The sequence below is a fragment of the Rhineura floridana genome, chromosome 8 (genome assembly GCF_030035675.1).
Source record: "Rhineura floridana isolate rRhiFlo1 chromosome 8, rRhiFlo1.hap2, whole genome shotgun sequence".
Lineage (NCBI taxonomy): Eukaryota > Metazoa > Chordata > Lepidosauria > Squamata > Rhineuridae > Rhineura > Rhineura floridana.
The window spans coordinates 5,441,678-5,451,446 of NC_084487.1; the positions used below are offsets into that span (position 1 = coordinate 5,441,678).

A 9,769-nucleotide genomic window follows, 5' to 3' on the forward strand; every position below is an offset into this window, starting at 1 on the left:
AATGTCATCGAATTTCAGTCTTGAAGACTGAGACCAAGCAGGTTGCCCAGAGATCTTTTATCACTCAAGCCTACTCTCACTGGGCTGCAAAGATGTCAGCAAAAAACCTTAGCTTAAGAATTCATTCTGTCCAGCAAGGATTCCTGAAAAGAACTTCTGAAGCCCAGTAACAATGCACTTCTATTACCAACTGCCAGCAAGCTTACTTACAAAGTTAGTTTGCAAGAGCTGCTTCAGGGACTTTGCCCCCCTATGCAGACCTTTCTTGTCAGAGTGTGAGTGAAATCCCACCGTTATTTTCTTAGGCTGTTTTTAAGATGAAAATGAAATGGACTGTCTTCATGTCGACCCTGACTTATGGCAACCCTATGAATAGGGTTTTCATGGTAAGTGGTATTTAGAGGGGTTTACCATTGCCTTCCTCTGAGGCTGAGAGGCAGTGCCTGACCCAAGGTCACCCAGTGAGCTTCATGGCTGTGTGGGGATTCGAACCCTGGCCTCCCAGGTCATAGTCCAACATTCTAACCACTACACCAATAATCATGTATAAAAACTGGTGGAAACTCATGTTTCATGAGAACCAATAATCCTATATAGAGACATGTTGCTATAGATTGGCAATCACTACCCCAAGCAGCAGCGTTACTCCTGGAGTGGAGAGAACGTCAGTAACAAAAACATGAAGTCACACCAAAAGTTTGAGGGCCAAATCAAATACAGATCTGAGGGTGAAACAAAGATCAAATTGCCAAGGAAGAACTACGCACGGATTGCAGACCAGAATTACACCATCTTCCACAAATACCATCAGGTCTGCAGCTGGAGATGTAACTGGGCCGCAATATATCTTCCTTTACTCCAAAGCAAGCTGCACAGAGTTCAGACTTGCTCCCAAGTCTCAATGGCATTTAAGCTGTAGTCACTATTTCATCACTTTGGAATATTTCCTACTTCAGATATCTCCAATATGACTAATGCTGGACTTCAACCTAAATTAAAGTTTCAGATGAGAAAGGGACTCTGTTTAACCACTCTTAAGACCTAAAATGATATATAAATCTAACTAAGATAAGGCAAGACAGAAGTGCAGACCTGGAAAAAGTAAAAAAAAACATACTGGCTGATTTTGGGGTATATTTGGACCCCAGTAAGATTTCCAACGCAAGTATGAGGCAATTTGCCCCTCAGAGACCACTTTATTATGTGCTGTCACCACAAGTGCGCTTGATAATACCAAAGCACTCTGAGCCCAAACGCACTTACTCAGAAGAGGTCAAATGTTTCTGAGATGGCACTTTCTCTATGCGTACTGAGTAAGCAACACAATTTCTGGGGTATTTTTGGATGCTGGTGGTTTTTTGTTTCCCGAAGGAAAACAGTAAGTGATAACTGGCTGAAATTTGGGGATGTTGTACAGATTAAGATTTGTGACAATGTCCTAGAATGACATCCCTTTAGGTCTACTTATGTGTAAATTACACAATGAAAAGTGCCAGCACTACACAAGTCTGCATGAATGCTACAAACTCTTTGCATCTTCATAAAAGGCTTTTAAAGTGGAGTTGTAAGGAATAGGGTTACTTTATTGCACCAAATCAGGTTTCACAGCCCGCTTGAAATGCTACATGCTGTAGAAGATCTAAGCTTAGATCATCCAAAAGCTTGCTTGTTAGTGATATGGAAAAGATCATCAGCCGGCTCAGTTCTTTAAAAGATGCCAAGTTTACAGACAAAGCCAGTGTATATTACAGCTTGGAGCTGAATACTCCAACATGTACCTGTTTTCACAGTTCCAAAGTTAGAGGATTCAGAGTTTGACAGCTCAGATGTAAGAAATCTAACCTTAACACAAGACAACTTGTTATTGTCAATGTACACATCCTGCTTAAACAGAACTGAAGCGACGCTTCTGTTACTTTATCTGTAAACGTTGACCAAGCAAAGCCATTTTATCGATAGCGTTTATTCTTGACAAAACCCTCAAGTCTTTCAACTATATCACAAAGCCTCAAAGGCAAGCTCAGCTAGACATGGGACAATAAGCTTATGGCAATCAAATCCTCTAAATAGAGAAGTACATGAAAGGTTTTTCTCTGGTGGAATTATGATCTAGTTTCAGTGCCGCCTAGCATTTCCTTTGAAAACAGAGGAAGCCACTATGAGCAAGAGGTCAAAATTCAGTCCAACGTGCACCCAAGGAAAGTGCTTTGCTGCCACATGCTTAGACAGCTGCTCATACCACAGCATGAATAGCAGTGTCCAGCTTTCTGCATGTGCTGTTCACTTGTTTCTCAACAATAGGCCTGTGCTAATGCACACAGCAAAACAAATGCCACTGGGCTAACCTGGACTCGAGCAAATTCCATTTATTACTAATGTCCTCCTTGTGAAGTCTGTAATCATGACAGTCAGCTGCTAACCACAGAAGCACTAAAATGCTGGAAATACAGCTCTTAGAGGAATGGCACCCAAGGGCCTCCAAAATCAGGGAGGAATGCAAAGCATGTTTCACAGCCAAAACGCAGAAATCTCTTGTTCTCTCCCTCCAAATTAATAAAGCTTAGGAAAGAAAAGCAGGAAAGAGCTGGCTTCAACAATTGAAGGAAGCTCACATTCATTCAGAGCCATATTTATTTCTCTCTGACCCCTGAAAAGAACAATGTTCCCTCTCATCCCATGATTTGCCATCCATCATTTATGCAGACCTGTTCTTTACGGCAAGAACTGAAAATCGCCAAGTTGTCAGTGGAAGAGTGAATGAAAAGCCATTTCATGAGCACAACACACACTGGGTTGTTGAAAGATCAGGCGACTCTTCTTCACTACGATTACCACCATTTATATACGCGTCTGCCTTACGCAGCAGCTTCTTAGCCTTCTCTGCAAGCAGCTCTTTATTACAGATCATGAAAGGCTACATAATGGTGTCTTGAGACTCATCCACTTCTGTATGATGGCGAAAGCCACCAACTGAAATCCAAGGCCTCAGGACCAGCATTAACCAACTAATGACAATTAGGAAAATGATTTGTAACAATACAACAAAGTCTAAGGCCTCTTACACCACAACAACTGATTTTACATTTCTGCATCAAGCTCTCTCATACACGGAAGACAGCCTTGTGGCCAAATTAAGGCACAAACACATGAGTTTTGGAGAGGCTGACCCCCTTCCACAGCAAGGACATCCAAGCAAGGCCAGTGTCAACTTGAGATTATAGTCTCTAAAGGTGATTACATTTAAAGGGGTACCAGAAAGCAGCAAGGCAAGAATCGATATTTGAGGAACTTTCGATCTTCCTGCGCTCTATATCCAGAATGCCTCGATGTGCCTCAGCAGCTGGCCTCCGCTTCGAAGCGGGCTTAAATTCCACTGAATGCTCTGCCTGGATTTATGTTTTCAGATTCTGGACCAATACTGCTTATGCTACCCATTCTTTAGGCTACCTAAATTTAATTTGGAAAGACCCTCACCTCAGCTCTTGGTCCAAAAATTTTAATGAGAAAGTAAAGTTACTTGGCCTATCACTGGATTTGCTTTCATTTATGGATCTTGACTCTGCTAATCACAGTATTGGCCAGCGTATCAAGGATATAGCCCTCCACTATTCAATGGCCAGTGCTTGAAAAACTTGTTCCCCTTTCTATTTTGGCCTAAGCCCTCCATTCCCTAAACCCATGGCCTATCTTGCCAATTTGACCATACCGAGTTTTCGTCATCTGTTTGCCAGGGCTAGATTCAACTGCCTCCCCTCGGCGCTCTTAGAGGGCCGCTTTCAAGGAACTCTATATGAAAAACAACTCTGTATCTGCAAGAAGGGGGAGGTAGAAACAATTGCTCATGGTCTTCTTACCTGTGACTTATATAAAGATGTACGTGCCAGATTTATTTCGCCATGGATCGAAGCTTTTCCTGGCAGGCCCACCAAGTGGTTAGTGAACCATCTCCTGTCTGATATAGACAAGCGTACCACTGAATCAGTCGCCCAGTTTCTAATTCTAGCTCAGAGCCTACGTAAAAATGGTACCTAACATTATGACTGATTGTTGTAGACTAATTTTTTTAGCTGATGATTCTGTATCGTCTCGTTTTAGTTGTTTTAATCTAAAACTTTAATCAATTGTATATTGGGTCTATGACCGCACAATAAAATTTGATTTGATATTTGAGGAATGCTTCTGACTTCTCCCCACATTTAAACAAGTTGCTTGCTCCCGTCATTGGAGCTAATGTAAACAGAACAAATCAGCTTGCAGTAAGCGCTCAGCTGATGGCAACCACAAAGTGAACAAGGCCTAAGATGTCACTCAGCTATTGCAAGGAAACACCTTTCCTTCAAAGCGACTAGCCACAGGAAGAAGTGAAAGCGGGGGGTGGGGCAAGAGGATGGCACAGTTGACAGGCAGCTGCAGGGGGAAAGAGGCAAGTTATACGAAGGGGAGGAAGAAGGAACCAGGTTACAAGGAATATAGGCATAACTGGGCCAGAAGGGAGCAGCATAAAGAAAGGGAGTTAAATACACGTGAGGGGACCAGCAAAAATGGAATGGCTTTGGAGCCAAAAGGACGTGCAACTTCCGATGCGACCAAATGAGAGTACAGAATGGTCGTTACCCTAAGGAATATATCAGCATTAATCAGAGGGTGCGCTATTGAGAGATGTACAGGAGCAACACATGACAATAAGAAATTTCTGAACATATGGCACAAAACGAGGGATTAGGAGACGCTTTAAAAGAATACCAGGGACTGAGAACAAAGGGATAGGATTCTGACTACTGAAAAATGAGGTAAGTGGATGTATGTGTGAGGAGGTGGTAAAGAGACGGGATACACCAAAAGCAAGGACTGGGAAAAAGAACAGTGGGAGGCCAAGGGAACTGGGATAAACGAGAGGCAAGGCAAGGGTGGCTTTAAGCAAGGAGAAACATGGAGAAGGCAGGAAAGCTAAGGAAGAAAGATCCAGAGTTTGAAAACAAGGACACAGCAGAAAGCTTTGAACAGACTAAAGGAAGGCAAAAACTGAAATGTTGTGTCAACAGAAGCCACATTCAAGGAAAGAAGAGTTCAAGTGAGGAATGTTTGACAGGAGAGATGGAGATACCTGCAATTTAAGAGGACCTACAGAAGGACCAGAAGAGGTAGGCTGTGAAAGCAAAAACACATTCAAGTTAAGGTGCTACAAAGAAGTTCCTAAGCTTCCATGATGGATTCATTTAAATCAGCAAGAAAGGAGCTTTAAATTTTTTCCCACTGCTACTTTATATTTCCTAAAGCATGCATGCAAATTAGAAAAAAACTGTAACCCAGAAACACTGTAAATATTCATGTGGGCTCTTCATTTACATAGGAAACCCTTTTTTAAAAATTTAGTGTACCTGGGTAGAAGACACTGATTCAGATTTTGAGGCTGAGGCTGCAATCCTGCGCCTCTAGGGAGTAAGCCCCATTAACTCAATGGGACTTACTTTTGGGTAGGTAAATATAGGACTACACTGCAACTGTAACATTCAGCCTTAATACTCACCAAATTATTATTTGAGAAACTTAGGATTTACAATTTGTTAAAAAAATAAAGACAGATGCTTTTATTTTTTTAAAAAAGCAATACTTTTTGTCCATCCTTCAGCTTTTTCAGTGATGCAGATGCAAGTGGAAGTGGATGAGAAGAGGGCACACAGTCAGGGGACAGGGCCACAGCTCAATCGAAGAGCATCTGCTTTCCATGCAGAAGGTGCCAGATTCAATCCTGGCATCTGCAAGTAGGGCTGGGAATATCCCCGTCTGAAATCCTGGAGAGCTGCAGGAGGGGAGAGCGCTCATGCACTTAGTGGGATTGTGGGCTTCCCATTGGGGCATCTGGTTGGCCACTGTGAGAACAGGGATGCTGGACTAGATGGATCTGATCCGGCAGGCTCTTCTTGTGTTCCTCTCAGCATAACTCCTCTCAGGGCTGTTGAGTAGGATAAAGACCATGTATGCTGCCCTGGAGGAAAGGCAGGAGGCACATACCACAAACATATGATAGAGGTGGAGAGAACTATTAAAGGAAGGGGCAAATTAAGGATGATGGTTGGAAGATGTAGGGAGTACTGTGAAACCACTGAAGAGTGTGCCAATTACAGAACTGAAAGGGTGATATTGGAGGGGATGCCCTTGTATGGGGTATGGGCTATAACAAAGAAAAATGAGTATGAAAGGGATGGGGGGGTGAGAAGTGAAGTAAATGGGAGGACATAAGGAGAGGGGTTAAAAGGAAGGATGACAGGAGAACAGCAGAGCCATGGGTGGGGAAGAACAAAAAGTATGCCAGATAAAGAGAAACATGAAAAAAATGAAAATGGACTGCCTCCTAGTCGATCCTGACTTATGGTGACCCTATGAATAGGGTTTTCGTGGTAAGCGGTATTCAGAGGGGGTTTCCCATTGCCTCCCTCTGAGGCTAGTCCTCCCCAGCTGGCTAGGGCCTGCTCAGCTTGCCACAGCTGCACAAACCACCCCTTCCTTGCCTGCAACTGCCAGCTGGGGGGCAACTGGGCTCCTTGGGACTCTGCAGCTTGCCCACGGGTGCACAGGTGGCAGGGCACGTCACCCCTGAGCCACTCACTGTGGGGGTGATCTTTAGCTGGCCCTTGACACCCAGGAGACATGAGAAGGGATTTGAACTCACAGACTCTGGACTCCCAGCCAGGCTCTCCTCCCCACTGTGCTATACCATAAGGGATAAGTAACATGGTACTTGAGGAGGCAGTCAAACCACTATAAAAAATATAAAAAAAGAATATGGGGAGCTGAAATAAGGGAGAAGGAAATAAATTAAGAATGACATTTTGAGGGGAAGAGGGTGGCAAACAAGAATGTGCCACAAAGGAACACAGGGTGGGTGGGTGGGAGAGAGAAATGCACAAGGTAAGTGGGAGGTGGGCAGGGGGCCGAGTTGTGAGATTTCACTTGAGGGAGGCACTGCTGCCAAACATGGATGACAAAACACAAATGCTCTAAAAAAAGGTTGGGGGGTCAGAACTGACAAGAGGAATATGGGGTGGTGAATTAGAGGGGCAACAGAGTGGCAGCTGCTGCCAAATAAAAGAAAGACATCACTATCAGGAAGGAGGGAAGACAAAAGGAATTTAGGGAAGGGGCTTGTGTGTGTGTGTGTGTGGGGCAGGCGAGGGATGCCTGGTAAAATGGTCAATAGCTAGATACTCTTGCTGAATGAAGATTTAGGACAGATGAAGGAAGTACTTCCTCACAGAATACACAGCCAACTTATGGAATTCACTTCCACAAGATGCGGCTCAGGACCAGCCGTGTGGACAGCTTAAAGAGCTATTAGACAACGTCTTGGCGGTCTTCCAAGGACTACTAATCACTTCCATGTCCAAAGGCAGCATTGGCACTGCAGAACAGCTGCTGGGGGCAACAGCAGGAATGGGCTACTGTGCTCATGGTCCTGCTTGCCAGCTTCCCAGAAGCATTTGGCTGGCTCTGAGGAGGAACAGGATGATGGCCTAGGCGGGCCTTTGATCTTATCCAGCTGCAGGGCTTTCCTTACGAGCCTGAGTTGAAGAAGAGAGATATTTCATGTGTGTCTGCTGCTAAAGATGCAGCAGGAAAGAGAACCAACCCACAGCTTTGTTGGGGGTAGCCTGAGATGTTTCTGCCGCTCCTGGCGCCTGCACCACACTGTATTTTGATTGGAAATTTTGTAATCGGTGTTTTTTTTAATAATGTTATTTGTTGTTTAATTTTGTAAATTGTATTGTTTTATGGATGTATTCCTGTATTTGTGTTTTTCTTGTAAGCTGCCTTGAGGGCCTTTTGGCCATAAGGAGGGATATGTATAAATAAATAATAGCAGTGGTAGCTGGTGCCCATTGGGACTCGTAGGAGGAAAGCCAGAAGATCAACAGCAGGTGGAGCCAGAGGCAACTAATTCTACTTGTGCCCCCATCCTCCTCACTCGCGAAGGCGACCCTGAGGAGGAAGTTGACAGCAACCACCAGGGTCCGGGCAACAGGCAGGTGGGGGCTGGCTGAGGGCAGATTGAGACTGGTGGGGCTGTGCCCCATTTGCCCTAATGCGACAAAAGGGTAAATGCTTGGAAGTGGATTAGGGGGGAAGGTGCATGCAAACAGACAAGAGGGGAGCAAGAGTGAGACGCACACACACACACGTGTGTATGTGAATTAAAATATGCTTAGTGCTATTATGAAAATCGACAGACTCACAGAAAAGGAGGACAGCTGTGGGGAGGGGGAGGGAGGACAAGAGGAAGAAATGCATTAGGTTAACCCTAACCCTTCAGGAGGAAAACTGGGGTGGGGATGAGAAGAGGGGGCACAACTACAAAGGGAGAGCAATAAAAAAATGAGCAGAGGCAGCACACAATCAGTGAGGAAAACGGGAGGAGAGTAGAAATAGGTAAAAATAAGGAGGGCACAAAGGGGGGAGGAGCACATGGTCAAACTGAATTAGGGCAACACTTGATGCCCTCCCCCGATTTACAGTTGCCAAAGCTGGAGGAACAGCTCTTAACAATAACAATGTCAATACCACGAGGAAGACGGCAAGGAGGAAAGAGCATAGAAGGAGCAATGAATGATGAACAAGGAGGCAAACGCGAAGAAGGCAGCGCTGTTAAGACATGGAAATGGAAGGAGGGTTGAACCCAGTTACACTGGGCGGCCATGACCAAATAAAGGGGGGGGGAGTCCATTCGTGTTGGGGGGGGAGAAGGAAGAATTGGGGGAAGAGAAGGGGCACAGAATGGGGGGGAATATGAATTAATAGGAGAGGGGGCGACTTTCCTGAAAGCGGCTGGGAGGGAGGGAAGAAAGGCGGGCAGGGCAGGGCAGGTGAGAAGAACGAGCGAGCATCCGGCATCCGGCCTCCGCCTTCCGGGGCCTCCTAGGCCTCGCCTCAGCCGGCCTGCCTTCCTTCCCTCTCCCTCGCGGGCGGGCTGCGTCGCTCACCGTCAGGCCGGTGCCGAGCACAATCACGTCGTACTCCTCATTCATGGCTGCGGCGAAGAGGAGGCGGCGGCTGCTGCTGTTGCTGCTGTAGAGCTTCGGCTCCGGGCTGCGAGGCCTCCCTTTCGCGTCGGCTCCTCCTCCTCCGTTGGCGGCAACTGGGGGCTGGGGTCGCGGCGGCAGGGGCGGCTGCTCTCCTGGTCCTCGTCGCGGGCCGCCGCAGCAGCTTGTGGAGGGCCAGGAGGAGGAGCAGAAAATGGAGGCGCCGCCGCTGTTAGGAGACCGCGCCAGAGGGGCGGAGCCGGGCCTGGGCGGGGCCTCCGCCGCCACCCGAGGAGGAGGAGGAGCTCCGAGCCGCCCCAATCTCATCCATCGGGCGCGGCGGGAAGGGGGGAAAAGGGCGTTGCCCGGGTCCGAGCTCTTATTGGTCCCCCGGGGCTACGTCAATCATCGTTGCTCCCCCCCCCGCTTTTCGCGTCCCCTATTCGCTGTCCGGCACGGTCGCCAAGGGGCGGGGCAAAGGCCTTAACGACGGCTCGATGCGACGCGGGGGCCCACCGTTCCGGAATTCTGCGCACGCAGGCGCAGAGGCACGGCCGAGGCGGCTGCCCTTCGTTGGGCTGCGAGGGCGAGCATTGCAAAGCCTGGCTTTGAAGAAGGGTTTGGTAGCGCCACGTGTTTCTCGGGTGGGGCGGACGGGAGAGGGCGAGCGAGCGCTACGTGGCCAGCCACACACACACACACACACACACACACACACACACAAAAGGGGGGGGCATTTATTTTTATTCCCTCCA

The 9,769-nt window shown here is 47.0% G+C and overlaps 1 protein-coding gene across 1 annotated transcript in view; it reads right to left on the reverse strand.

Annotated features, from left to right (window-relative positions):
- GDI2 (GDP dissociation inhibitor 2) overlaps positions 1 to 9,356 on the reverse strand; it is a 36,186-nt gene extending 26,830 nt beyond the window's left edge. Inside the window, exon 1 of the mRNA XM_061638054.1 lies at positions 8,976 to 9,356. Coding sequence (XP_061494038.1) covers positions 8,976 to 9,341 — 366 coding nt within the window. The 5' untranslated portion in view covers positions 9,342 to 9,356. The remainder of the gene's footprint in view (positions 1 to 8,975) is intronic.
- Between the last annotated feature and the right edge of the window lie 413 nt (positions 9,357 to 9,769).